This window comes from Neolamprologus multifasciatus, chromosome 13, assembly GCF_963576455.1.
Source record: "Neolamprologus multifasciatus chromosome 13, fNeoMul1.2, whole genome shotgun sequence".
Taxonomy (NCBI): domain Eukaryota; kingdom Metazoa; phylum Chordata; class Actinopteri; order Cichliformes; family Cichlidae; genus Neolamprologus; species Neolamprologus multifasciatus.
The window spans coordinates 8983029-9010956 of NC_140451.1; the positions used below are offsets into that span (position 1 = coordinate 8983029).

The following is a 27928-nucleotide window of genomic DNA, read 5'->3' on the forward strand; positions in this document are numbered from 1 at the left end:
AAGATTGGTTTGTTCTTGTTTTCTTTCCAGTGGATCTCTCTAAGAGAGTTGCTTGCTCGTTGTGGACGGAGGCTGACAGTTAATGAGCTGTGGGCTCTGTGTTACACCTGCCTAACCTCACTGCAGAGCTACATTGACTTTCCAGGTGATTTTACCCACTGTATTCACAAAACCAGGAAGAAACTATCCCTGCAACGGCAGTTTTCTCTTCATTTTAGAGCTAGTGCTTACAATAGACTGGTAGAAAGTTCCAAAGCGGAGAGAAAAAACTGACTAGAAATATTATGCAAATTACATTACATGGTTCTAGCTCACAATTCTTCTGTGCAGCTGATTTCTCTCTTTTCTGTTAGCCTATTTATGCCTGGACACGGTGCATGTGGGCTGCAAGGGAGAAGTGCTTTTTTTGAAACCTAAAAACATAGGTAGGTACTTCTTAGTCATCTGCTGTTGTGTTTTTCATGTTTTTTGGGGAGGCATTCGCAATTTCTAGTTGTATACTCTCAAAATACTCACTGAAAATGCACTCTTATCCAACGTGTATGAGTATATGTTGACTTTAGGAACTAACTGTAAGTGTTCTTTGCAGGATCTAGAGATGAATTTTATCTTGCTCCTGAATATCAAGAACATGGAATTGTAACAGAGAAGGTTGGTCTGTCAGAACTGCTTTCATTAATTTTTAAAGCGAAATTTTAAATAATTTATTTCAAATTAACCCCCACCCCCCTTCTTTTTGTTCTCGTCTGCCTTTGCTCAGGTTTGCGTGTATGGGGTTGCTGCCATTCTCTGGGCCACAGCCAAGTTCAGTTTATCACCTAATCAAAAACTGGCGATGCCTCGGAAATTAAAGAGACTGCTCCTGGAGATGGCTAAGAGGACGCCTATCGAGCGACCTACCATCGACATGGCTAAAAAAGTATCATAACCCATTATTTTATTTATTTATTTTTTTAAAACATGAATTGTCACCTTAATCTAACACTATGAGTTGCTAGTTTTTCTCTAATGAAAGTCTTTATGTGGTTGTCAAAGCAAATTATCTGTGGGGCTCTATGCCTGACGCTGCCAGACAAGAAAACTCTTTATCACTAGCTGGCTGTTACGCTGTTTTCTTCTTTGAACAGATACAAAGGCATCACAGTCTTTTACTACATTAGCTTCAAATTAACTATCACAGTGCTTTTTGAATTCCTGAAATTTCTGACAAGAATGTCTCCAGCTAGTGATATTTTTGTCATCAGAAAGTTATTGTAAAAATACAACATGACAATTTGATTTCAGTATTTGTGCTTTTTTTTCTTACAAATGAAAATTGGGTTGTAAAACTTAAATTTAGAACAAACACGCTGGCATGTTAAACAGAAGCCTGGAGTTATCTTACAAAGGTAGGTGCTTATATTTATAGAATAGAATTAATGACTTTTTTTAAGCGTTTAAAATGCAGTACAGAATTCCCAGTGCCATTTTAGAGGCCACAGGGAGTCTTTACTGTTGTTAGTTTAAGAGCACTACTGAAGATTTCAGAACAATTCTACAGACTTTTTGATTTTTGATAGCAAAGAGCCACAGCAGCAGCATGATTCCATTGATATCATGGTTTCCTCGTGACCTTTGCTGTTGCACAAATAATTTTTTCCGTATTTCTGGCCCCTGTAGTCTCTAGAAGACTTGGAGGCTTTTGTAAAGCTTAGGGCATCGAATATTTCCACTTATGAGCAAATAAAAAATGTCAGACTATGCAACTGTGGCTTCAGTACTAATTAGCATATGTTAACATGCTAAACAGGTTTGTCGGGTTTTGAGTTTTATGGTCAGATATAAAGTCATGGTAAAAAACAAAACAAAACAATGTATCCCATCTTTAAATTCTAATGTTTTATTTATCAGGACATAATAAAAAAAAGATCTGATCCTTACCAGGACTTAAAGTTAGCAAAATAAAACAGATAAATTGCAGAAGCAGTATGTGAAAAACTACCAAACCAAATGATTCAATAGCTTGTAGAACTAACTTTATCAGAACCTGGAGTCTTTGTTTCATAAAAGACTTTATGACACTCTCGTGTCATTGTGGAGGAATTTTGGCCCACTTGTCTTTCTGCTTTATTTTATAGAGGGGTTGATTTTATTGAGGTTTGAAGCCATTCATTCACCACAGCATTTCAATCAGGTTGAGGTCTCAACTTTGACTGCACCATTGCAACACCTTGTTATTTTCTTTTACGGCTATTCTGCTCTAGATTTTCCTGGCATCATTGTCCTGTTGCTTGACCTAATTTCAGCAAAAACTTTCAGCCGTGCTGCCATGTTCTATCTATAGTGAAAGGCTGGTTGCATTAAGAGATCTGACATTTGATTGGACAATCAAGTGTCAGTAATGAAAATAAAAAACAAAAAAGGGTCAAGCAGTTAAGCCCTGCTTTCCTCCAGGGCATTTTGTTATCACACATTACAATGATTCAGACCAGCAAACTGACAGAACTTCTGCTTTTACAGAAGTGGTCATACTTATTTATAATCAGTTTAATAAATGCAGTTGATTTGCAGCACCCATTTGATACTGTATGCCCCCATGCATTCAGTACTATCCATCCATCCTTTCATCTTCTTCTGCTTATCCGTGGCCGGGTAGCAAGGGCAGCAGCCTAAGCAGAGAAGCCCAGACCTCCCTCTCCTCAGCCACCTCCTACAGCTTGTCTGGGGAAACACCAAGGCGTTCCCAGGGAGATATAATCTGTCCAGCGTGTCCTGGGTTTGCCCCGGGTCCTCCACCCGGTGGGACATCCCGTGAAGACCTCACCCAGGAGCCGCCCAGGAAGCATCCTTGTGAGATGCCCAAGCCACCTCAACTGGCTCCTTTCGATGTGGAGGAGCGGCAGCTCTACTCTGAGCCTCTCCCAGATGGGAGAAGTCAGCCACCCTTCAGAGGAAGCTCATTTCCACCGCTTGTATCCGCGATCTCGTTCTTTCGGTTACTACCCACAGCTCATGATCATAGGTGAGGGTAGGGATGTGGATCGACCAGTAAATGGAGAGCTTTGCTTTTACACTCAGCTCTCTTTTAAGTACTAATTACATGTTTATGTAAAATGCTAATAGAGTTATTCAAGCACCAAATACAAAGCAAATACAAGCAAAAATGTATCTATCATTTATCATACATTTATTTCTAACTTATGTTAGAATACTAAACTATGACGTGAACATGGTAAACATTGCTTGCTAAAAATGTACATGATGAATTTAAGTGCTGGTGTTAATCAAAGTGGAATGTCCCTTCCAAATAAATATAAAGATATGCTAACATGAGCATCAAAGCCATATATGGTGCAATAATTATTTAGGCTTTCACACTAAAATAAATCCCTGCCCATTTTTTAATACTTTTATTCATCATAGACTTTATATTCTATCACTGATTTGTGTATTCTAATGACACTTTTTTTAAATAATTTATTATAAAATGCACTTTGCATTACACTTTCTTGTTTGCAAAGTTTTCTATAAATAAAGCCCCTTTTGACTTTGTTTATCACTGTGCAGATATCACAACTTCAAAGAGAAGCATCTTTGCTTAGAGTAATCTCTTTTTCCCTTGTCATTATGTCAACAAAGTACTCTGTGACAAATGCCATAATTTACTGTTACTGTTACCCCGTCAATCCTTTTAAAAGGGTTGCTGCGTGTTTTTTTTTTTTTGTTTTTTTTTAACCCTTGAGCTATTTCAGGAGAGAATTAGTTCTGACATTATCCATATCTGTGCATGAAGTGCCCTGTATTGCTATCACACTTACTCTCATGTGGATCTGTTCCAGAGCTGTTGTGACTACTTATCACGCCAGGGGACAAATGCTGAGACTGTCTGGAACAACCTCGTCAGCAGAGTTCACCCGGTAAACCTTTTTTCACCACAGATATATTAATACTATTGTACTTGTGTATTAGTAAAGTGTCAGTGTCAGCTTCTTGTGGTCAGTGTCGGTTGTGTTTTGTGTCACTGAATAGTCAGTTCTGGTTGTCATGAACATATTGTATTTTCTTTTCAGCCAACCTTAAAATTCTCAGATGCAGAAGATTTGACGACCACTGAAACATGCCCAAATTTATGTGAAGAGTCTGCTGAAAACAACAGTGGTAGGGCAGCTTTACTTAAGTAGGGATGACCCTCGTGCAATACATTAAAATGTACAATATTTTACATATCCTAAATATATGAAATATTAGGAAGCCCCCTCTGAAACAAACCAATAAAAATGTATTTGGTCTCATTAATTTGAATCAGAATTAAAGCTGATGGTATTTTGTACATTGCACGAGACAATATCACTGATATTGTAAATGGCACTGTGGTAACTGTGTGTAGGCTTTGTCCCCATGGCCACTGAGAGCCGACTGGCTCCTGTGCCTGGCCCTGTTCCCCACAGCTATCCAGTCAATCAGGAACTCCAGCTCCCAGAGGCCTTCACTTCCACCGCCACACACTTCACCCCCATCATCCTGACCAGTGAAGGAGGTTTAGAGGGGGGGGACCAGCATTTTTCAAATGACACTGAAGGGTAGGAATATAAAAGTGATATTATGGCTTTACATTATATTCAACAACAATGATCAATCTATTTGTAAAACAAAGGTTTCAGAACCATTTTTGTAAATACACTAATGTGCTTTTTTTTCTAAGCGTTAGATGGGAGGCTGGTTAGCCTAGCTTAGCACAAAGGCTAAAATCAGAAGAAAAACAGCTAGGGTGGTTCTCTTTAAAGATAAAGGCCTAAAACTGGGCCGTACTAGCAAACACTTTTTAAAGCAATCAAATCATTTTGATAGTATAAACCTAAATGTCAAAACCACAAGCTGTAATTTCACGTCGACCTTCACATGTTTAAAATTCTTATTACGTATAGTTACTTGTTGTCATTGTCATGGTAATAAAAATGTTTGTAAATGATCTGGCAATGAAAACAAAAGTCACTTGTTGATCACTTGACACACCAGCTCTGGTTTTGGGAGCTTGGATCACATAAAAGCAGAAAAATTCCTGAGGCACTCTGTTGATTAGAAATATAAAAATATTGTGGCGAGCTCAGACAAGCAGGAGACAGAGGTGTCGTTTGGTCTTGCTTCCCGCGAGTTAGCCAGGGAAGAAGCACAACAACAACAAAAAAAAGGCGCTCTCTCCACCCAGAAACACACAGTCGCACAGAGAGAGAGCGTCACTTGTAACCATGGCAACATAACCATAACAACAGAACATAGCTGTCAAACCCCAAACCTGACCTGCTACATAGCCCCCACCTAAGGGGTCAGTCGTCCCCGACAACTCCATTACCCAACACAAAGTCCCGCAAATGTCCAGGTGTCTTCTTTCACCGAACAGGCCGATCTCGACCAGCAGGGGAAGAGTCACTCGGATCAGAACATGGGGTGCCACCAGCATCCCCTGCCGCGGCGGCTGCTGGAGCGGGCGGGCAGTATGGTGAGAGTCTGTCCTGGTGCAACACCACCATGTGCCCCGGGCCCGGCATGTGGATCCGGTACAGCACTTCTGTTAGCTGCACCACGACCTCTGCCGGCCCTTGCCAGTGACTGCACAGCCTGGGGGACACTCCTCTCTTGCGAACCGGGCAGTAAACCCAAACCTTGTCGCCAGGCACAAAAGCTCCCCTCGGCACCTGGTGTTGAAGGCTCTTTTCTATTGTACTCCGGAGCTGGCCTGGGCCTGGCGGGTGTAGTCATGAACCACCGCTCCCTCCGCCTCCTGTAGCAGTCCATGGCCACCAACATGCGCCGGTTCCCTGACTCGGTGACGGGGAAAGGCCCTAGGACGTCCACTCCCACTCTCTCCATCGGGGCCCCCACCAGGTACTGCTGCAGGGGGGCAGTGGAGCGTTGAGTGGGGCCCTTCCGTGCCATGCAGGTGTCACAGCAGTGCACATGAAGTTCCACATCCCGTCGACAACCAGGCCAGTAGAACTGTCCCCTGAGACGGCTGAGAGTTTTGGCATTCCCATAGTGGCCGGCCCCCAAGAGCCATGGACAAGCTTGAGCACCTGCGACCGTAGCGACCGAGGCACCAACAGCTGCAGGAGATCCTTGCCCTGACCGGGGGCCCGCCATCTCCGGTATAGGAGGCCATCGTGGGTCTCCAGATTGTTGTACTGGGAGTGGTAGGCCTTCACTTCGAGCCCCTGTCCCGACACCCCCATCCAACCTGGGCGTTGTGCCACCTCCAGCCAGGCCCCCACCTGAACCAATGTCGCGTCAGCCTCCTGCTCCCGCTTCAGCTGCTGCGTGGTCAACGGGAGCCATTCCCCTCCGCTGGCTGTGGCCTGAGCAGTAGCCACACCCAGTGCGTCCTGGGCCCGCTCCTCCTATCATTTCGAGAGGGGCAGCCAGTGTGGGCACAGACGATGGGTTGAGCAGAGCCAGTGTCGATGGTGTGCTGAAACAGCTGCGTCTGCTTGCAGTCTTTGTCACTAGCGGCAATGATGTCCACATTCTCGTCCAGGAGGCACCTCAGCCGCTGGCGCTGGTCAACGGTTAGACCTACGCTGCTGCGATGCCACAGGTCATCAACAGCTTGGGTTGTCTCGGTCGAGGGAGGTTTGTCGGGCCTAGAGGCTGGGGCTGAGGCGAGTAGAGATGGTCTAGAGCCACCGGCATCCGAAGTCTGTTGTGCGGCAGCTGCCTGAACCCGCTACAATATTTAAAAAAATTATATAAAATAGTTGCAGAAAAGTCTTCATCAGGTCAGGAGACAAGCCTTCTCTGATTTGTAAACAATAACTTCTGCTAGAGTCACACTGAGGAGAACAGCCTGGGGACTGTAGTGTAGCCAAAGTTATTGCAGCTATGTAAATGGTTGAATTTACAGTCTTGTCATCTTTAATATTGTTGCAATATTGTTGTGATATAAGATGGTGACAAGACAGCAATAGCATGCAGTCAACACATTGCTCTATGTATTAAACAAACATATACATTTTCTGTTGGTTTCTATTAGTGTCTTACAGGCACATATATAAAAATATATCAACAAATGGTAACATTTCACTTCTCTAAGTCTTGGTAAGCCAGTGAATGAAAATATTTTCCATGAATGCTGAGACGGTTTGGTAAAGGATATAGCTATGATCCATCAAAAAGTAAACAAAAAAAAAACATTTACAATAAATGTTATGCATCTAATACCTATGAGAAATGATTTGATTGACTGTCTATTTTACAGGACTGTGGATGGATTCACCAAAGGCAGGGATCAAATTGTGAAAAGCAGCCTCGATTTCACTCCACCCTCTGAGTACCAACTTCCTCCACAAACTGAACCCAATCTCCGTACTCAGGAGACAGTTAAAACTACATCTTTTACAACTTCTAGCAGCAAGATGCTGGTCGACTCCCCTTCTACTCTCCCTGATATATCTTATCTCGAAGTCTCTGTTTCTCTGCCATTATCCACTAACCTCAATGGTTGTGGTATTTTCAATAATTACCTCTTTCGGCAGGACCCCGCAACAGGGCATCTTTCTCTAGTGCCTGTGCAGGTCAAGGCTCCCGAGTCTGTCCTCGGGTTGGATATAAATCTCTCCTTGGTCCCTCAGCCTTTGCAGGGGCTAATCACAGTTCCAGAGAGCACTGATGGTTCGTTTATTGACTGTCTGAATGTGCCTGTTAGGCCTCGACCACAGGAGTATGAACCACTGTCATCACATTTTAGTGGAAGCTTAGTCATTTCCGACTCCTGCATGGAGCACAGTGTGCTTGGAGCATACAAGGTCCAAACAAATCCAAGAACACAAGGTGAGAACCAGTCTGCTCGAACATCCAGCTCCCCAAACGTCCACCCTGCCTTAAAGGAGGTGATCGATCTGTTGAAGGGGGAGTTTTCTCTTGATGGATATTTGGACAATGGGCATGAGGACATTGTCATGGGTATGTATCTACAGATAGTTATATTTATATCTGTGGGTAGGCATTGGATTTCATAAGAATTTAAAGGATTCCAATTCCATAATTGATATTACTTTTTGGTTTGATTCCTTATCGATTCATGTTGAGTTCTCATTGGCTCCGTTTTGAGAGTCACAACCATCTCTAAGTAGTATTAGTATTTTTGCATCTTAGAGGTATTTCTCCTATTTGCTGCGATCAGTGTTGGGGTCATTATTCCAAAAAAGTAGCCTAACGTTTTGAACATATTACACAGAACACTTTTCTTAAAAGTAACACACTACGTTACTTAATTACTCCCAAGGGAAAGTCGTTATACTACTCGTTACATTACGTTTACGTTTCTTTCTTCGGTTTGTTACCTGTTGAAGTTCAGGGTCTGCTTATGACTGAGTATTAGGGCCACATTAAGAAAAAAAAATATTGTTAATCGTTTTGAGAATAGAACTTAGAACTTTTTTATTGTCAATGCACATTTGCTTGCACACTGAAATTTGGAAGCAATACCACAAAGGTGTGAAAGTAAAGAAAACAATATACAAGAAAGAAGAAGAATAGACAATATAAGAACACCATGTCGAAATTTTGCAATTAAATTCAAAAAGAGAAAAAGAGAAAAAAAAAGTCAAAATGTGGAGATTGCCATTGTTGTTTCACAACAAACTGCCACCTTTGCTATACCCTTTAGAAAATGCCCTGTGTGGATGAGTTAGTGAAACAAATCTATCAGTCATCTTGTGATATAACATACATCCTCTTTATTTATACGTGCATTATGCTGCTAATGCAACTTCAGTTCAGCTCTTTGCAAGCCCCTGTATAGACAGCATGCTAATGCTAAGCAATAAAAATAAAAGTAATGTCTAGATCCACGCTGCAGACTGATTGTAGCTCAAGTGGAAGTGGAAATGATAAGCAGGATTGATAGGCAAGCAGACAAACAATTCCAATGAATTGGACTACTGTGATCAATTTCTCTACAGAACCCAGGTCTGGAGACTCATCCTTATCCGTGGATATTATAGTCAATCCGAAACAGATTGCAAAAGTAAGGATTATACAGCAGGGAGAAACATTGAAGTAGCTAATTTCCTTTTATCAATCTTTTTAGACTAATAAATGGAAAAATATTATAGCACACGGTCTGGCTTCTCCACCGTATGTGCAAACTTTGTAAGACTAATGCAATCATAATCATAACATTAGCAGTTGAATTATATCAATAAATAATAGAAGAATATATACAGTGCTTTATTAACAGCTAATTAACAGTCAAACAACACCCAGCTTAATTTGACAAAATCCATTCTTTGGTAGTCCACTCATAATAACATAAAAACCTCAACTGATTTAAATTTGGTAGATCTCTTCTTCAGAGTTTTCTCTTTGTGCACACTGGGACTTTTCCCAGCATTGCTATTACTTCTTCACTCTATGGAAGTCCCCTTGTGATCACTTTGAGTAAGTCAAACTATAACCCAGAGACCAAATGCAAGTTTGTTCCATGCCAACACAGCACTCCAGTCCCAAAGGGTGCTTTTTGCCACAGTTATGTAAAAATCAAGCATGTAGCCATGCAGACGGCCTATACATACATCTATGAAAGAATTAGTCGTTCTGAAGAGTACACTGAATTTTGCTGTTATAGGATGCCACTATTACAATTATTATTGCAAAGTGGAATGGCAAGTCAGCCAGAAAGCACCACATAAAGTTACAGAGGGGATTGCTGAGGGGAATAGTGCATAAAAACGCTACGCTAACTCAATAACTTTAGAGTTAGCATTACCATCAACACAAAAGCTGTGTGCCAGGAACTTCATGACATAGGTTTCTATGGCTGCAGTTCCTGTGGTTGTAATGTGGAGGTGGCCCACTACTTTTGCCCATATAGGGTAGACTTCAGTGTTATAAAAAATAGATGCCCCAAAGTCTAAGATTGTAATGTTCTATTAATGCCAGTTTGCATTTTTATTGCACTGATTTTCTTTTTCAGACGTATTCATTTGAAAATCTGCTTTTCATTTTCCGAGGGGAGTTCATCTTCTCTTTGAGGGACCTCCAATACCAGGCGTTTGCCAGCATCGTGAAGGAGAGATTCACTGATCTCTACTGGGAAGATGACTTACTGGGCGTATTGCATTGCTTGGTAAACTGCAGCACTTCCACACTGTAAGCATTTTTTTCCTCATATCTTTTATCTTTTTAAACAGTGGTTTTGGTTCGGGGGTTTTTTTGTTTGCTTGTTTTTTCTTGTAAAGACAGTGCCTGTTGTGTAAGCTAATGAAGTGAGGCATAAATAAACGAATATTAACTCCTTATATAAAGGCTTTTAAATGCTTTAAAGTAAAACATATCTAATAACAAAACAGTATTATTAATTGATGTTGCTTAGAAATAAAAAAAAGTCACCTTGAGATCATGTGACTAGTGTAATACAAATAAACACGGTTTCTGAATGTTATCTTGAAGATTATTCATACAGATACAGATAATACAGATAATATTGCATATCATGATTTTATTTTGATGTAGTTTAATTTGAAGACATCACCTTAGCTCTTATAGGCATGTTTTCCAAAGTTTTAAATTAGGACCATTATGGAAATAACTGGCAAAATACAGACCCTATCAATTGATTTATAATAGACAGTTAGATTTCTAATTTAAGATAAAGCCATGTGGCAGGAGAAGGGAGGTAGCTTATTTACATGTGCAAATAAGAGTACAAAGATGTTGGAATAAGTTATGGGATGGAGTGCTGATTAACGATGACATCTTCTCCTCTGCACGCTTTCACATTCAAAGCCAACATTAAAAAGAAACAAAGCTTCTTTTGCAAACCTCGCCAACCACATTAGCAGCTCCTATGGCAGTAGCTATGCGGTAAGTTTTTCGGTGCAAGTGCTATGTCAACACATTTAAAGCTCTTTCTGCATTGTTACTGATATACTGACAATTAGCCGTGGGCATCGGGTAGACTTAAGTGTATGGATGAATGCATGCATGTATTTAAACATAAGATAGAGACGAGCACGGAGGCGAGCCTGTCACTTCTTTCAGACGTCTTTTCATCCAGGCGTTGCTCATGCTCTTGTGCTCAGGGCAATATGACAGACCCTTTAATCTGCTCTGGTAGAGAGACGACACAGCTTTGTGGAGAGATAGACATGTTTTTCCTCTGGCTGTGGGCTCGTTCACAGGGCTCAGCTGTGAAGGGTTTCTCCACTGTTCCTCCACTGCTTCAGTTTCTCTGAAGGGATTGAGGGACTTGATGAAGACACGCTTCATTCTAACCCTGACAAGGACAGCAGTGGTCTGTTTTGGCACAGTATTAATTGTGTGGCTCAGTTGGTGTAATTTGCAAGTGCATAATGTTACTGATAAGCTCCAAGATGTTCAGTGGCTGCCTTGTTTCATTCTTTGCGAGTTTTCCATTGGAGCCAGTATTCTAGTACATTATTGATTAAAGTAGCAAATCCCTTGTGAAGTTGAGTGCTGTATGTGTTTTGCATTGTTGACTGTTTTAGTTATTATCATCACCATGTGTGTTTTCTCTGAATTGCCTATTACCTGCTTACTTGAATGCATGTCATTGGCAATATTCCCCTAATTAGTGCTAATTATTATTTGCTTTGAACATGCTGTGTGTTTTCTGTGCCCCGTGCAGCAGCTGTAATGATCAGCCTCCATCAAAGGCTGTGAAAAGGGCAACCGTTACCCCATCCTCGATAGCCGCTGTCAGGAGAGGGAAGAGAGAAGTTTGCCTGAACAGCTGTCTCGATCTGAATGGAAACTTCCGCCCGTCCAGTCCTGTTGCTGGGGATTTTTGGGAAGAAACCAAGGCCCAGTCCTGTCATGCAGAAAATAGGACTGTACTCGAGGATGTCAGATTGAGTTCAGAGCAAAATCAGCACTGCATCGGTGAAGGTAGGAGAAAGATTTGGTTGTTGACCTCTGTCTCTTTCTCATTGGAGAGTTCTCACAGTCGGTTATATTTTGGATCCATTTCTGAAATGCATAGGCTGAACTGGATGAACAAGTCAAATAAAAGTGCTCCCTCTAAGGCTCTGAGCATCACCTGTTTGAGCCCGCAGACTGAGGTTTTCATCTTCAGCTGTGAGTGATTGAGCCAGCCATGATTCCCTTTGAGATACATTTAAATTCAGCATGTAATGTGATTTTAAAAATGGCATGTGAGGAAGATGGGATTGTTTAAGTTACAAACCTGCTCCCATAAATAGATTAGGGATTAGGAGACATTACTGCTGCTTACAGGAAATGTTGCTTTTTCACTTGCTCAAGTACAAGTAAAATAAACTTGTAACTAAGTACTATGTGCAAGTGCTGCATTGTAACACAGTACAAGCGCAGTACTTTTTATTTTCTTCTTAACTAAGTAGATGAAGGGATTTGATAATCATGCAGATTCTGTCCTGCTTTTAGATATCAAACTCCACCTTCTCTGTGATGTTTTGGTATATTTCTATCGCCTTGGCTGCTGACTGCAGTCATGAGGGCCATTGCCAGCTGTTGGATGCTGTTCTTAAGTTTGCGGCTCATTCAGAAGGGTCCAAGGCGTGCTAGCAAACTTGCAAAGGCTTTTTTTTTCTTCTCCCTTTTCTCTAAAACCCATTCCCGGTCAGTGACTTTCACACAAACACACACTTGGGTCTGTTTTTGTCATTACTGAAGTATGTTAGACATGAGCTGTCTTGATTGCAGACAGGCTCTGAACAGATACTTGAAATTAAAAAAAAGGGATAGTGACTGAACTGTGAATTGCTTTAAGGGCATCTGTTAAACAGTAAGTGCATTGTGCAGCCACGAGAGGGTTAGCAACAAACACCCTCAGCGCCACCCTTGGATCTCACCCTCTCTCTCTCTCTCTGTCTCTCTGTTTACTTCAAATCCAGTTTGCCTTTTTTATACTCTCCATGTGATCCAATCCCTCTCTCTCTCTCTCTCTCTCTCTCTCTTCTGTCTTTATTTACAGTTCCAGGCGTGAACGCTGACAGTTCAGACTTGGGGGTCATGGAGGGAAGAGGTCATTCAGTGGGGGGCAGCGATGAAAGCCCCTCTGAAGCTGAGGTTCTATCAGAGGGAGAGGAAAGGCTTACAGGAGCCCACGATGAGCAGATGAGCCCAGACTGCTCCGAGGACATGGAGGACAGCGACTCCGTGGCGTCTGAGCGGCTTCTCTCCTCCAGTTTCAGAGCAGAGGGTCTTGGCCTCATTTCGAGCCCAGACTGGGCCTTGGCCTTCTTCGGCGAAGAGTGCTTTAGTCCCGATGTGACCCAGTATGCAGGAAATCTGGGACAGCACACAGGATCGCCATGTCTGGACGTGAAAGCACAGGTGGGTAAAGCTACGATGGCCACCGCCTCTGAATCATCCCTGACCTTAACCCTGAGCGTTTGATCGAACGGGAGACTCCATGATTTATTTATCAGTTTTCATGCCGCTTACATTAAATGTGTATGTATTAAATGTTATGCTATTTCAATGGATTATTCTATAAATTCACGTAAATTCAAATGTTTTATCGCGTATTTAAGGCATTTGAATAAAACAACTAAATACGGTCTTCTGTGCCCTGAGCCAAGATAAGTTATTTCCATCAAAATATCCTCTGAAGTTAAAGTTTAAATCGTTTTGGTTGTGCTGCTTGAGGTTGAAATCGAGTGCTTCTCTGTTTCATTCAGCTCCTCACCTGGTCGAGTTTTTTGATTAAGCGTGGGACTTATTTTCCTATCTGTAATGAAGTGGGGCACGGTCAGGCTTTGGGGTAAATAGGACGAGAGCATGTGGGGGACTTTAGGATAATTGGCATATTATTCTCTCCAAACTGGATCTGAATATTAATGTGTTGAACTTAGCCCTCAGCAGAGAAAGTTATTATCATTTGCAAAAGAATATTAATGAATCATCCTCGTGTTTGAGCGCTTTGATGGCACCACTGCTCCTTCGGAAGGTTTGCGTGAAAGCTTATAAACGTACCTTAAGAGCTGCGATGCTGCGACTTCGTACTCAGTTCACTTCAAAAGAGCTGTTGCTTTCTGTTGCCACGGTGAAGAGAGGACCAAAAAAAAACAAAAAAACACTGGCCCATACACACTTAAAACGCCCGACGGCTTCTTTCAGCAGAAGGCATGTGGTGCAGTTTTAGGGCCTTTGTATGATTCTGTGTGATTTCCTTTGAACAGGAACTGCAGCAGCAGCTTGTAATTGAAACAAGGAATCTAAAGAAAACAAGAAATTTCTACCAGAAGTTGATTCAACAAGAGAGGAAAAACAAAGGTTGGGTGCTCGTTTTAACACGCCGCAGGAGTATGAAAATGGCAAAATGCTGTGTTTCTGATACAGCATGTAAATACTGTGTGTGTAATGTACCTTTATTGTATTCCAAAGGTCCTGAGAGCAAGCCAATGCTCTTTAAACTCAAGTCACAGCTCGAGGAACTCAGGTCCAAAGTAGCCTTCTTGGATAGTGTGAAGAAATACCTCGAGGTACAGAAGCTTACCCAAAAATCTTATGCATCATACTTAACTCAGTTCTTGTAAGCTTGATAGAATTTCTTTCATTTCCACAGATTCTCAGTGTGGACCAGTGGGGTTTGGAGCTTTCGTTGCTCCCCTCTTTGGCTGTCTGTGAACTCGAGTCGTTGGACTTCGAGTCCTCAGAGGACATTTCAGTGTTGAGTTTTGGTACCAGCAAAGGGAAGAGCACTCTGCAGGCTGGATCTCCTCTGGGCCTCATGGCATACCTCTATGCCAGGTACATTTGATTAAGGGTCGATTTTCTTTTCTTTTTTTTTTCTAGTTACGTTTTACAGTGCTGTGATCCAGGTCATAGGCTGAGTTATTTAACCTTCCTTCTGCTTTTGATGTGTCCAACAAAGGGATTTTACAGAGTCAAAAGAGTGTATTCACTTACAACGGGAAACTTAAGAATATATTTGATGTTTTACTGATGTGTTTTTTCTAAAATAAGACCTTTATTACAGCTGGTATTTTTTATTTGCAGGGTATTTTTTCTCAGTAATGCTGACTAATTGTAAGGATGTCAGCATACTACACTTATATACTATATTGGCTGATAGGCAGCATACCTGCTAAACTTGAGGGCTTAAAAATTTGAACTAGGTACGAAACATTTGATCAAAAGGTGCAATTAGTTGAAACTAAAAGTGCAGTTTTTCTCTGGTTTGCATTCTGGTTGGCTGTGAAGTCACACTCCACAGTAATCAGCTGAGCTCACGTCCAGCCCTCAGCTGACGGCTCAGGTGATCCCCTTTTATTACCTCTAGGTGATATTATTGTAATTTATTATATTTTTGTTTGAGCCAATAAAGACTACACAAACTACAGCTTGTCCAAAAACTCAGAAGCCAGACTTTCCTCTATTTTAGCTTTGCTTCATTGGTTATCGGTTAATTGATTTGGGGATTTTTTTCTGTGAAATTTAAGGCCCTTTTCTGGGCTCACACCAAGCTGTGTTTCAGCTCTCCTGACACCGTTTGCTCGTAATCTGAGGTCCTCAGCCAAAGCTCTTCTGGTCGTCCTGCAGTCTCAGCTGAGGTCCGAGAGCGATGGGGCTTCTTCTGTCAAGGCATGCGCGCTTTGAAGCGGTCTCCCTCCTTCCTGCATTTTTCGAGTTACCAGTTGTCTGATTGTTGTGACGATCATTTAAATGAGCGGCGTTATTGCACCGGGTGGTACATGTAACCGTATCGTCAGTGGAATTAACCTCAAACAGCATCAGCTATAAGATCTACAATAGCTTCTTAGCTCGGTCAGATAGCATTTGTAGTGTTTCTTCCACCTTTTTGTCTTTCTGCTGTCTTCTCCTGTGCTTACGAAACTTTTAAGGCTCTCAAACATCATCCTCCACACATCAAACTGTTTCCCCTTAGATCCCTCCAAGATTTTGGGGGCTTTATTGCCAGTAGTACAACAATTTTGGCATTTTTTTGTCCTCAACAATTGGCTCACAGATAAGTAGCTTTTAATTTGCCTTAAAGTCAAAGTGCAGGTTCTGCTAAACACAGGGGGTGTTTATAAATTCCCATTTGTCTGGCGGCTCACATGAGACCCACCACCACTGACAATGTTGTGATTTTAGTGACGTCACTGCTCCCTCACGTTGAAAGGAGTCGTTAAAGTAGCTTAGGGCACCTCGGAAGGATCTCTCCCTAGAAATGCTTTGTGAAATTTACACATCTGTGTGGGAAAAGATTCAGATGTAGGACATGTAGGGTAACTCACATATAGCAGGAAGTTGAGTTCCTTCAACTTCACCTCTTGTATGTTATATTTGCCGGGTCTGGACGGTTTGCGAATGTTTTTATATTCCTTTCTGTATATTATGTATCTGTTCTACATATCATGTTTCTTTTTTTTTCTTTTTTTCTATATATCATGTTTCTAATAATGCCTTGTGCTGATTTCTAATTAGTGTCTCTATGATTGTTTTCATCACAGAAATGCAGCTATGGAGGGCTACATCCAGCAGTTCCTGTATACGTATCGTTTCTTCTGCACTCCTGAGCACTTACTGCAGTTCATAATGAATAAATTCATCTGTGCTGTAAGGTAAAGTACAACCAGCAGCACAGGGCGACAGAGGAGCAGCTCTGAGCAGTGTGCAGTTCCAATTCTTCCAATAAATGACTAATTAAAATGTGCCACACGGTAAGAAACACGTTACATGTGGGTTTTATTTCTTTTCCCATTTCAGGGAGGGACCTGATTTGTCAGGAGACAGTGAAAAGGTTTTCCATCGGAGTTTGCACTTGCTTCACTTCTGGATAACAGACTACAGAACAGTGGACTTTGTGCCTAACTCCAGCCTCGTGGACGTGTTAGAAAAGTTCCTTAATACTGAGGTAGCCAGATATGTACACACTGTATACAGCGCCATTCCCTTGAATGAAAAAAACCCCAATGTTCAAATATTCTCCATTTAATGCTTCCACAGGTGATTCCTATAGACAGCCAAGGGGAAGCCTTGCTTATTGGTCTTCACAGCCCGCTGAGTATGAGTGCAGCAAGCCATCTGACAGGGAGCCTAATCAGCTTTGACGAAGTCGATGACTCTGGGTGTTTGCATTCATCTACTGAGGATCTTGGGAAAAAGGTCAATATTTACATTCTTGTTGTTGAGCCAAATTTAATCTTGATCTATTTTCCAATAAGATCAGATCCCTTAACAAGAAGTCTACCAGAAGTCTTTATTGCCCTGAACATGGCTGTGTGAACTTTGCAGTGGAGGATCTCGCGAGTGGTGGAGCCCTCTGCATCCATGTCTAAAGAGAAGGCCTTCTCCATTGCTGTGGCTCTGCCCATGCCTTGTCACCGCTCCCTGATGGATGAGCTCTCCAGCACTTGCTTACACAGTGAAGAACGACTGCCCTTCAGCCAAAATGAGTACAGTGCACAGCACATAGCCCAACAGCTCACGCTCCTGCAGCAGGTAGCGCACCATTTATGTGACTGGTACACCACCTAATGTTGTTATCATTTCAAGCCACTAGAGGGAGCCGTGTCTCTGAGAATGCACCAGCTTGTCATGTTGCATCTTGTATTTGTAACTCTTGTAATGCAGGAAATGTTCCAAGGATGCCATCCAGTTCATTTCCTCAACTCCAGAATACAAGGAGTCAGGGACAAAGTCTCAACCCCGAACAAGTGAGTACAAAAGCTATAAAGCCTGCATTAGAGAGCCTCTGAAAGCCTCTGAAATAGCTTTCACAGCACCTTGGCAAACGATCAGAGGTCTCTGGCCCTCTATTATGAAAGGATTTTTAGGTGCAGAGCATTCGAATGTTTATGCAGAATCACCCACAGCTGCTCAATTATGCTCGGAAGTGTTGCCTGTGAAGGTCGCAGTGTATGATTAACATCATTTTCATACCCCATCAAACATTCAGTGACCTGTATAGAAAAACTGTTCAGCGTCCCCACTCACAGATTCACTTCATTTCTTTCTCTGCTGTTTCTTCCCGTCTTTATGCAGAGTGTGTGTTCCATATACAAACACCTGTTTGTACTTCTTCTCTGCACAGTACCTGAAATACTAAAATTATCATATATCTATTTAACCATATGCATACTGAAGATTTTACTTATAAAGTTTTCATCAACACCTAGGTCTGCTCTACATTCTACTTATTGGAAGGTTGGTAGTTCGCTAACTGGCTACTGCAATCTTTGGCAAGAAACTGAACCGCAACTTGCTCCTGATGAGTTCATCAGAGTGAATGTGTGGGAAGCACACAGACTTTGGACGAGGGAGTTAAAGGTTAAAGGCAATTTAGTTGTGATACTGAGCTCAAACTAAACTGCCTTCTGCCATCTTCACTGGCTCATTTTCCAGAATACACCTTTAGGTCCACATATCCTCCAGTGTCAAAGGTCTTTGGATCCACCTTGGACAATACTTTACTGCACACAGCAGTGTCTCACCTTCAGTCTGCTTCCACCCACATTTCTACAGCTTTTCCTTTTGCTTTAGGAAGAAGGGTAAATAAAAGATTAAATGACAGAAAACTTCCTGTTTTTCATATCTGCTATGGAAATTCTTTTTACAGTCCATCCATGGCAAGAATTATTTTCTGCGAATTAACAAATTCTTCATTTTTTATAAATACAACACACTTTGAGCAATGAGCTACTGGGACATTTTCTGTAATTACACATTTGCGATGGAAAAAAAACCTGTTTAGTTAAATGAGAAAGAAAGAGGAGTTTCACTGGTGTGGCCCACTTAATATCACAGTGGGCAGTACGTGGCCCACCATGAAAAATGAGTTTGACATCCCTGAACTAGACTCTGTGAAACAGTTTAAATCACAACTCTAAACCTACCTGTAGCAATCATTTCTGTGGGCAACGCTTGACCTGAGCGTTCATCACAGTTAAACTTTGACTGAATGGTATGCATGTGGCTAGTTTTTTTTATAGTGAACAGAGTTTAAAGAAAGTCAAGATTTTAGATTTTAGTTAGTTTAAATTTGGCAGAAAAACGCTGTTACTGCTTTACAAAAGACACAAACAAAGAGGAGCTATGAATAATTGTGGGCTTCACTGCATATCAAATGTAAATTGTGCTTCTCAGGCAGTTATGTCTCGTAGTGTGTGGGTGGGACGACTCTTCAGGTGACATCTAGAAAAACATGAAAGGTCCAGGTGAATGCCAGATAAACAAAGTATAATTTTTTCCACAAGTGGAAGTACCCATCACAGCTTCCCTGGAAAAATACAACATTTGAAAATCTAAAGATGTTCTTTAATACATGGGATTTTTGCTGGGCGCTTACTTAGAGCCGTAAAATCCAGTGAAGATTTTCCGACATCTCACGCTCTCCCAACAGAAATGTGTCGCAGCATATTCCACCAGCAGAGGGGAGCAGTGGGCTTGCACGTGAGGGGCCAGCTTCAGACAGCTACCTTCAGCGGCTGCTCACGTACGCTGATAGTGTCACTAACTGGATCTCTGCTGAAATAGTCATCTGCGACTCTGTCAAGGTGAGAGGACCCATAACTCATGGTAGTAACGGGGTCAGGTGGGAATAAAAGGGAGTCATCGCTGTCACAGCACGGGGCTTTGATTTCTCGCGTGAACTCTGGTGTCAGTCACAGGCTGAAAGCAGCTTCTTTATTTAACTGTTTAATAAGTCTCACAAAAAGCTGAGCAAACCAATGAGAATACATTTAGAGAACACACTAGATGTTCAGCTGTTTTAGGACTTTTCCGTGCACTTTGGAGCGTTTTTCACACCGTTATGACAAATACTCTGACTATTTAAAGAGCACTTAAACTATCTTTGCACTTCCTCACCTCAGATTTACCTCATTCTTTCAGTTATTTGTGTTGCTTATGATTTCTATGACAAGGACAACAGCTTTCATTGCTTCCCAAAAAAACAGCTCCTGGATAAATGTGGATTCACTTCTACTGATTTAAGCTGTCCTCATAAAGGAGCTTCAAGTGCAGCTCTCAGATGAACACGTTAAATAATTTGCACATTGATATCTTTTTCAAGAAAGCAGATGAGTAATAGAAAAAACATAGTGTCCACAAAGCACTTTGACACGTAACATTTTTCATATATTGTGTGTACGTGTGTATTAATGGAGCCTGAGAGAGCTGCGTGATTTTAGCATTTTGCTTTGTCTGCCTTTTTTTTGGTTTTGTTTATTTTTGTTTCTCTTGCAATCTCTCCTCCCCTGCAGAAACAAGTTGCTCTGCTGACCAAGTATCTGTGGATAGGAAAGCACTGCTACGAATCGAGGAACTTTGCCACGGCCATGCAGGTCCTCGGAGGTCTGGAGAACGTGATTGTCAGGCAATTACCGGTAAGGCTCCGTGGCAATGCTTTCCTCCTCACACAAGTTTGTGCAATAACTTGCTGCCCCTCAAGCGAAATGTTTCCCTCTACTGCGAGAGAGTTTGGATGGCGTTTAATTAGTTTCACAAATAAAAAAATTCAAATTAATCTATTCAAATAAGATGTAGGAAGAACAAACACAGCGAGGAAGAATGTGCCCCCCACCCCCCCCACTCTGAAAAGCAGTGATTAAAAAAAACAAAACAAAAAAAAAACAGTTGGGGAAAATAGAAGAAATTTCCATATATCCATCTGCAGGGAGGTGACGTTCACTGAGTGCTGCTATATGGAAGCTGCTGTTTTGGTAATGATTAATAAAACTACTGTTGCCTTTGCCAACAGGCGTGGAAACATCTGTCGTCCAAGGTGTGTGAGATCCTGGAGGAGCTACGAGCTGTGCAGGTGTGTGCGTGTGTGTGTGTGTTTGAGCATGAGCACACACGGATGGTGTTTGTAACTGAAGGCTAGGATGGCCGCATATTGTGAAACTGGGCTGCAGGGCAAACAAATCAATAGAAAAACAGCTTCGAGCTACTTTCCCGGGTGTCGTGTGCTTACAGCTGGTTCTCCTGCTCCAAGTTTCTCTAAAAAAAAACAAAAACTGACGCATTACACAAAATGAAACACTTGCCAACTTCTCTATTTTAGCTGTAATAGTTTGTAGGATAAATTGCGTGGCCTATTGACTATGAAATGTCCGAAGGGTTTGACTTTTTTCAATCTTCTGAGACTCTCGCTATCACCTCTGCACTGGACTCAATCAAGTATCTTTAACCTGATTTTCTCTGCCAGTAAGAGCATATTTATTCACTGTGTGGATGTATTGCTTCCTAATCAGGTTTTTCTGAAGAGTGATGATCTGTGTCTTATGGGAGGTGAACATACAACAAAGAAGCCCACGCTGCCCTCAGCCCACATCCTGGCTATGCACGTGCAGCAGCTAGAGATCGGAGCTTTCACTCTCACCACCGGGGCTTACAAATGGACCAAACTGAGGTACGCTGTGTCTGATGTATGGTATAGTATTTATGGTACTATCTTGCTAGCCTGCTCACCTTTGGATTTTTATCGTATATAATAAAAACAGTGTCGGATGTGAGGCATGACCACTGAATGCCCCCCCCCCCCCCCCCCCCCCCACACACACGCACTCTACTTCTGTAGGTAGCCTGAGCTTGTTATCAAATCAAATCAAATCAATTTATTTATATAGCACTTTTCACAGGATAAAAACCACAAAGTGCTTCACAGTAATATAAAACAGAAATACATAAAATACATTAATAATAAAACACAGCACAAATCTAATTAAAAGCCAATTTAAATAAATGAGTCTTAAGTTGCTTTTTAAAAGAATAAATACTATCAAGGCAACATAATGATGTAGGGAGAGCATTCCACAACCTGGGGGCCACCGCTCTAAAAGATCTATCTCCTCTGGTCTTAAAACGAGTTCGTGGGACTACCAACAGCCTTTGATTAGAAGACCTCAGGCTGCGAGAAGGAGCGTGGGGTTCTAAAAGATCAAAAATGTAAGCAGGGGCATCACAATTCAAAGCTTTAAAAGTCAGTACCAAGATTTTAAAATGAATTCTAAAATGTACTGGAAGCCAGTGTAATGAACGTAACACTGGTGTAATGTGCTCTCTTTTTCATGTCTTAGTTTTATAGCCTTGCAGCAGCATTCTGGACTGACTGGAGACGGTCAAGATTCCTTTTGCTCAAACAAAGAAAAAGGCTGTTACAATAATCTAAGCGAGAAGAAATAAAAGCATGAATAACCATTTCTAACTCGGACTTAGACAGCAAAGTTCGCAGTTTGGAGATGTTTCTTAGCTGAAAAAGGCAGTTCCTAATTAACCCTAATTAATTAGTTATATAATATTACGCGACAGTATATTTCTAACTAACAAGGCAGCACATTCAGGCTCTCTTGACAGGTACTTTCTTTAAAGATAGAACACGTTTTGGGGTCAACTTGAAAGAAGTCAAATGTAAAGTGTCAGATGTGACATATTTGCGATATTAATGTCCCCATATGTCAGTGTAATCTCCTAAATTTTGCAATACAAACAAAGGCAGAAACATTTTAAGTGCAATTTAAAGATAAAAGACACGTTGTTAAAGTTTGACCTTATTTAACCTTGAAGAAAACCTCTGAGGTCTGAAGTCATGTGGTATGTAGAATCCCAAAATACATAATTCCCTACTTGTCTACATGTTGTGTTACAAACAATGGCAGTAAAACAGATAGTTTTAAAAAGCTCTGCATAGCATTTCTATCACTTTGACTTTCTCAGTCTACTGACCTTGAAGGAGAGGTCAGAGGTCAAACACAATATCTTAAGTCTTCATGCAATACTTTCCACATGATGACAATACACACCACAGTTGTAAAAGTCATAGTTTCTAAGTTATAGGACTTTCTGTCAATCTTCGACCAATAGGATTAGGGTAAATCACTAAGCTGACCTTGAAGATCTTGGTGACCTCACTTTACACCACTACAGGGTTTTATCAGAAGTCATTCAAAACTTGTTGAGCTGTTGTGTTTAGAGACAGAATGAAACACACGCTCACAGAAGCTGCCAAATAACATGAGCACCTTGGCGAAGGTAAACATTAAAATAGTGGTGAGGTAACACTTGGCAAAACATATTAAGAGAAAGTATGCTTTTGTTACTACTGATGATAAAACGTTCCTTCTGTCTCATTTCGTAGATGCTAATATGGAGTAATATAACAGCAAGCATGGCTAATTATGTGTACACACATTAGAAAAACACACATGCCAACACATTCTGAGCAGTCGTCATGAGGACTGCTAACTAATGACTGCCAGTAACAAACGGCAAATTGTGCCGGTCGATTATTTGTTGAAACGTGGAATCAAAGTGATGACAAGCAGCCAAAGTCCTACATTCTGTTCAAACATGCATACAGCCAGTAAAGTTAGCTTGCTATCTGTCCCTGGAGTAACCTAAAGTATGAATAGTTAGTGCCATTAACTTAAAGTGAGCTCCGGCCTCATATTCTGTGAATCCATCTACAACAAAGTCAGCCAGCAGGAAGCATTTTCCTGTGTCCTTCTCCTTCGTTCCAATATGGCTGACCAGATGCTGAGGTCACAACACATGGCGGCTGGATGGTAATGGCACAGCTGTTGAATTCGAGGTGTCGGTTAGGGTAGCGCTAGCACCAGATGGCGCCTGTGGGATGGTGTTTGATTGGAAGAAAAGGTTTCGGGCCAGATGCTGAGAGGTGACGCAGTGTAGCCAGATGCTGGGGTCACGAGCATGTCTAGCAGAGACAGCTGGTTACTGTGGACCCTGGGCTATCCCTGCTCTCTAAACCAGGTCGCAGGCAAAGCTAAGAATGCTGCTTACAAGAAAAAAAACACCACCTAGGTATTCTTATAATGGTGTCACTGTTACTTTGTTGTGTCTCCCCATTTCATGTTGTGCTCATCCTCGTCGTTCCGTCACTGGTTGTAGGAGCATAGCAAAGGTTGTGAGTCAGGTCCATGCCTTCCAAGAGGCCGTGTACCCTTACAGCCCAGACCGGGACCTGCAGGGCTACCTTCGCCGCCGCATCGCCCGGTTCACCACCTCGGACATCCACCTCTTGGCCGCCAACAGCCATGCCAACTTCCAGCAGTCGAGCGAGCGCCAGACACGGAGGATCCAGGACACACTGAGGAGGGTTAAGGCCACCTTCCAGTGAGACATGCTTTCACACCCCGGCGTTAGAGGTCAACACCTGGATATGTACGAGCCCAAAGTGAGGCGCCATGCCCAGACCACAGTGCGCAGACACTCCCTGGTCCCAGACTGGAAAATATTTTCTGATATCAATTGACTTGTTTGTCAAAAACACCTTAACTTTAGTCAGTAATATAGAATCTGAGGTGAACTTAGCTCACAGCTCTGTGTATGAACAGGTTCTGCTGTTGTTCCCACATGCTTGATTTTCATGTTAGCATTTTTTTCCTATAAACCAACAGAAGTAGTGGGTAATGTTTTCTTCCTCAGCTAATACTGACATTCTTCTTCTGTAATTTAGCTGTTAAAACCTGTATGTAAGCATATCTGGACTAAACATGGCAGCTGTACAATGCTTGTCCAACACCAAGAACGGATTAAAAAAGTGAGTTACTGTGCGAGGGCCTAAAACACAAAAAGCCAAAGGTTCTTTATATAGCAGTGTAGTAATATGATCGATTATAAGATATTTAGAATATGCACCATTAAGCAAAATATCAGCTGATATGTGAGGAGCCTTAAGGGGAACTTCCAAAATGACCTTTTTCGGCACCTTTTGGAAGCATTGAAGCAATTATAAAGGTTTTATTTCTGCAAATAGTTTTGTTTTATACAGAAGAACATTAGAAATCCTCTCACTAGTTTCCTCATACCAGTAGTTTGGTTTTTACTTAAATCTCCCGACAACTAACTAACTGACTGTTACAGCTTCACCGATTCTTAACTCTTAATTTAGCGCCGTCGTGAGGTCAACAGGTTTGTTTCATTAATACTTCAGCTCTGGATGTCACACGTATTAAGTCCCGGGGCACATACGACATAATTTGACCTTCAATGAGTACAATTTTCACGTCATAACCTTTATTAAAAAAAAAAGCTTTTCCACACTAAGTAAAGCTGTCATCATCCTTTAATTACAATTTACAGATAACAGCAGATCTATGAAGTCGAAAAAAGCTTTTGTAACTTGTGGTTCTTTTATGATTCAAATAATTTTTCTAGATATAAAACTGCTTTTTCATTTTCTGATACATTTTTACTACAGCGGAGTTATGCTAGCACTGCATGAACACACCAGGACTACTAGTGCATTTTAATAAAAGCAGAAAGAAGAAGTCATTATTGAATTCAAAGCAATTTCTATACTTGGACTGCAGTGGAGCCTCTGGCAGCAAGTTCTGGTTGCATGCTTGACATTTCTGCTTTTAGTTTAGAGCAGACTAATAAAACTTTGTGTTTACATCTAACTCAAATTTAGCAACGCATTAAACTTTGAGTGTAAAATGTGGCTTGCAAACTTTAACACTAGCAGCAGTGTCATTGTGAGCATGTTGGACTGCTGACGTTAGCATTTAGCACAAAGCACCGATGTGTTGTGGTTGTTGTAAGAACTGGACGCTGGATTCAAAGACACTTCCTCCTCAGCAGCAATTGACATGCCTGTCAGCCCATAAGACAAAAAGACACTATTTTCAGGTAAATTATGTCGTCGTGTCACTTCTTTGAGATTTTTATTTTAACCAGAACTGCTCTGGCTACAGTGTTAATCAAACTGCCTGGACTTGGTCATAAATTCTCTTCATTATGATTTTTATTGATCTCAGCTCAATGATTAAACCACAAAGACGGTCTCCGCAGTTTCAATCTTTTAATAGGTACAGTAAGAAAATGCTGCTGTAGTTGAGCACTCAGTGATGCCAACGACATCAAAAAGTTTCAGAATCTCTGGAAAGCAGTGAGCACTGAGCGGGAACTTTTTCCTGTTTCAATTGACATGACATTTAATTTAGACGCTGTTAATATCATTGGAAGTGCAGTTCCTCAAAATGTTCTCGGTTCCTTGGAACTTGTGGGAGATCCAAGTTCTGTTCTGAAGGGAGTTCATATGGTTTTCTACACAAACATGACTGAAATAACTGTGAAAACATAATGAAAGAGAGAACTGTGATTCTGCACAAATAGCAGTCGCAATGTAAAGTGAATGCGAGATTATTGAAGACTCCGTTATTTCAGCTGATATTGTGCGTACACGGTGCATATTCCAAAATGATTAAAGGCCCACGTTTCATTATATCACCACACAGCAAAAACCTGCAGAGCATGAGTAATTGCATCAGAGGAAAGTAGTGGAGGTAAATAGGTTGCAAACTTTGAATCCAGCCATGTCAGTCATTCAAGTGAAATAAAGTTTTTAAAGTTCAACACAGAGGTGGTACGAGATTAAGTGGCACAGTTTGGCTCCAGTTGTCCCCGCAGAGGGAAGGCTCGCTTCAGATCCAAAAATGTTTTTCTGATTGATCACCTTATTTTTTTGTATGAAAAATCCTTTCTATCTATTATGAGATTTCTCTTATCCAGTATTGCAGTTGGCCCATCCACTGCTCCTTCACAGTCAGCAGATCTCAACCTAATTGAGGGGACATTGCAGTCTGATGCATTCTCCAAAACACCAAAAGAGGGGATGGTCTTTGGGGGAATGGTTTTCCATCCCTCCACTGAAGATATTCCTGTGACACGTGGTGGGTGAACACCTTTCTAAAACACTTGATGTTGTTTTTCCTCTCGCTGGTCACAAGCCTATAGCTTCTATTTGTTTACCAATTAGGATTTGAAATAAGAATTACATGACTAGATTGATAAATTAAAATATAATAATCCCATTTAAACAGCGCCATGTGTAGTAATTGCATTCATTAAGAATAGCGTGTGGTGAAATGCAAAAAGACACGCTCACAGTCGTGACAAAAACTTGCCATTACCGAGCAAATGATGGAACATAATGAGATGTCGGCATGCAAAATGTTACTCGAGGAATGATGTTCAGCCTGTGTCTGCTGTCTGTTCTCGCACTCGGTGAAACCCAGCGTGGAGATGGAATGTGACGTGCTATGACGATTTGCTTAATATGGCCAAATAAATGAGATTTTATAAACCTTCTCTTGCCAGAGCTCATTATTGTCAGACAACATCCGTGATAGATTGGCCGTATGGCAGGTTAGGGTGCTGTTGTATCAGGCAGGGAATGCGAGCTGTTGCTTGGGTTTCTGCAGTTTACAGGATTCAAATGTCATTTATAGTGTGGGGAGTTCTATTATGATGGCTACACTACGTTTTAAGCTGGTGTAAACATTCTGACCACAATCTGCTTTTACATTTTTATATTACTCACCAAGCAAGCGTGCCTATCTGCACTGCACATACTGTAAATCATACTGATAACAGCCGTCATTTCTGCCATTTTTTGATCTTAGTAAAAGCTAATATGTGAGATGAATGTGCAGAAATCAGACGACTGTAGAAGTAAAGCTCAGTTTTCCCTCCAACTAGGTGTTTCATATAAATATGAAATGACTGTACACAGCATTGAAATAACTCCTAAAAAAACCAAATGTTTCATGTTTTGTGCTCCATTAATTTTGGCAGAAAGTCATTCACTGGCAAATCAGTTTTTAGTATGCTATCCTGCAAACCGGAGGGCACTGAAATTCCATTTTAATTCATTTTTTAGGCACAAATATTCAGATATTTATGAGCATCCTTTGTGATGAACTGTGTCCTACAGCTGTTGTCTCTGACATCTCGTATGGACGTCTGGGGATATCGGAAACATGTCATCCGTTCAAAGCAATTCTAATATAAGCTCAGTGGGATTTTAAGCATGCAAGAGACTGTGGTGGAGTGTAAGACTGTTGAGGCATAATGTTAGGGGTGCTCAGACTTCATACATCTGCTTTACATTTAACTGAAAAAAATTCTCACTTTTTACTCTATTTAGGATTTTCCAGTAAAAAAAATCCCAGAAATAGGAAATATGGTTCAGTAATAC

General features: G+C 41.4%; 1 protein-coding gene across 1 annotated transcript in view; it reads left to right on the forward strand.

Annotated features, from left to right (window-relative positions):
* Positions 1-27035, forward strand: part of kndc1 (kinase non-catalytic C-lobe domain containing 1) — a 49644-nt gene extending 22609 nt beyond the window's left edge. Inside the window, exons 8-31 of the mRNA XM_085183348.1 lie at positions 31-145; positions 354-425; positions 590-651; positions 761-919; positions 3819-3896; positions 4050-4137; positions 4367-4559; positions 7229-7932; positions 9984-10122; positions 11621-11880; positions 12947-13308; positions 14157-14250; positions 14362-14459; positions 14543-14727; positions 16434-16544; positions 16690-16837; positions 16930-17088; positions 17218-17424; positions 17557-17639; positions 19325-19478; positions 20187-20309; positions 20684-20743; positions 21180-21337; positions 23836-27035. Coding sequence (XP_085039474.1) covers positions 31-145; positions 354-425; positions 590-651; positions 761-919; positions 3819-3896; positions 4050-4137; positions 4367-4559; positions 7229-7932; positions 9984-10122; positions 11621-11880; positions 12947-13308; positions 14157-14250; positions 14362-14459; positions 14543-14727; positions 16434-16544; positions 16690-16837; positions 16930-17088; positions 17218-17424; positions 17557-17639; positions 19325-19478; positions 20187-20309; positions 20684-20743; positions 21180-21337; positions 23836-24064 — 4041 coding nt within the window. The 3' untranslated portion in view covers positions 24065-27035. The remainder of the gene's footprint in view (positions 1-30; positions 146-353; positions 426-589; positions 652-760; positions 920-3818; positions 3897-4049; positions 4138-4366; positions 4560-7228; positions 7933-9983; positions 10123-11620; positions 11881-12946; positions 13309-14156; positions 14251-14361; positions 14460-14542; positions 14728-16433; positions 16545-16689; positions 16838-16929; positions 17089-17217; positions 17425-17556; positions 17640-19324; positions 19479-20186; positions 20310-20683; positions 20744-21179; positions 21338-23835) is intronic.
* The last annotated feature ends 893 nt before the right edge of the window (positions 27036-27928 follow it).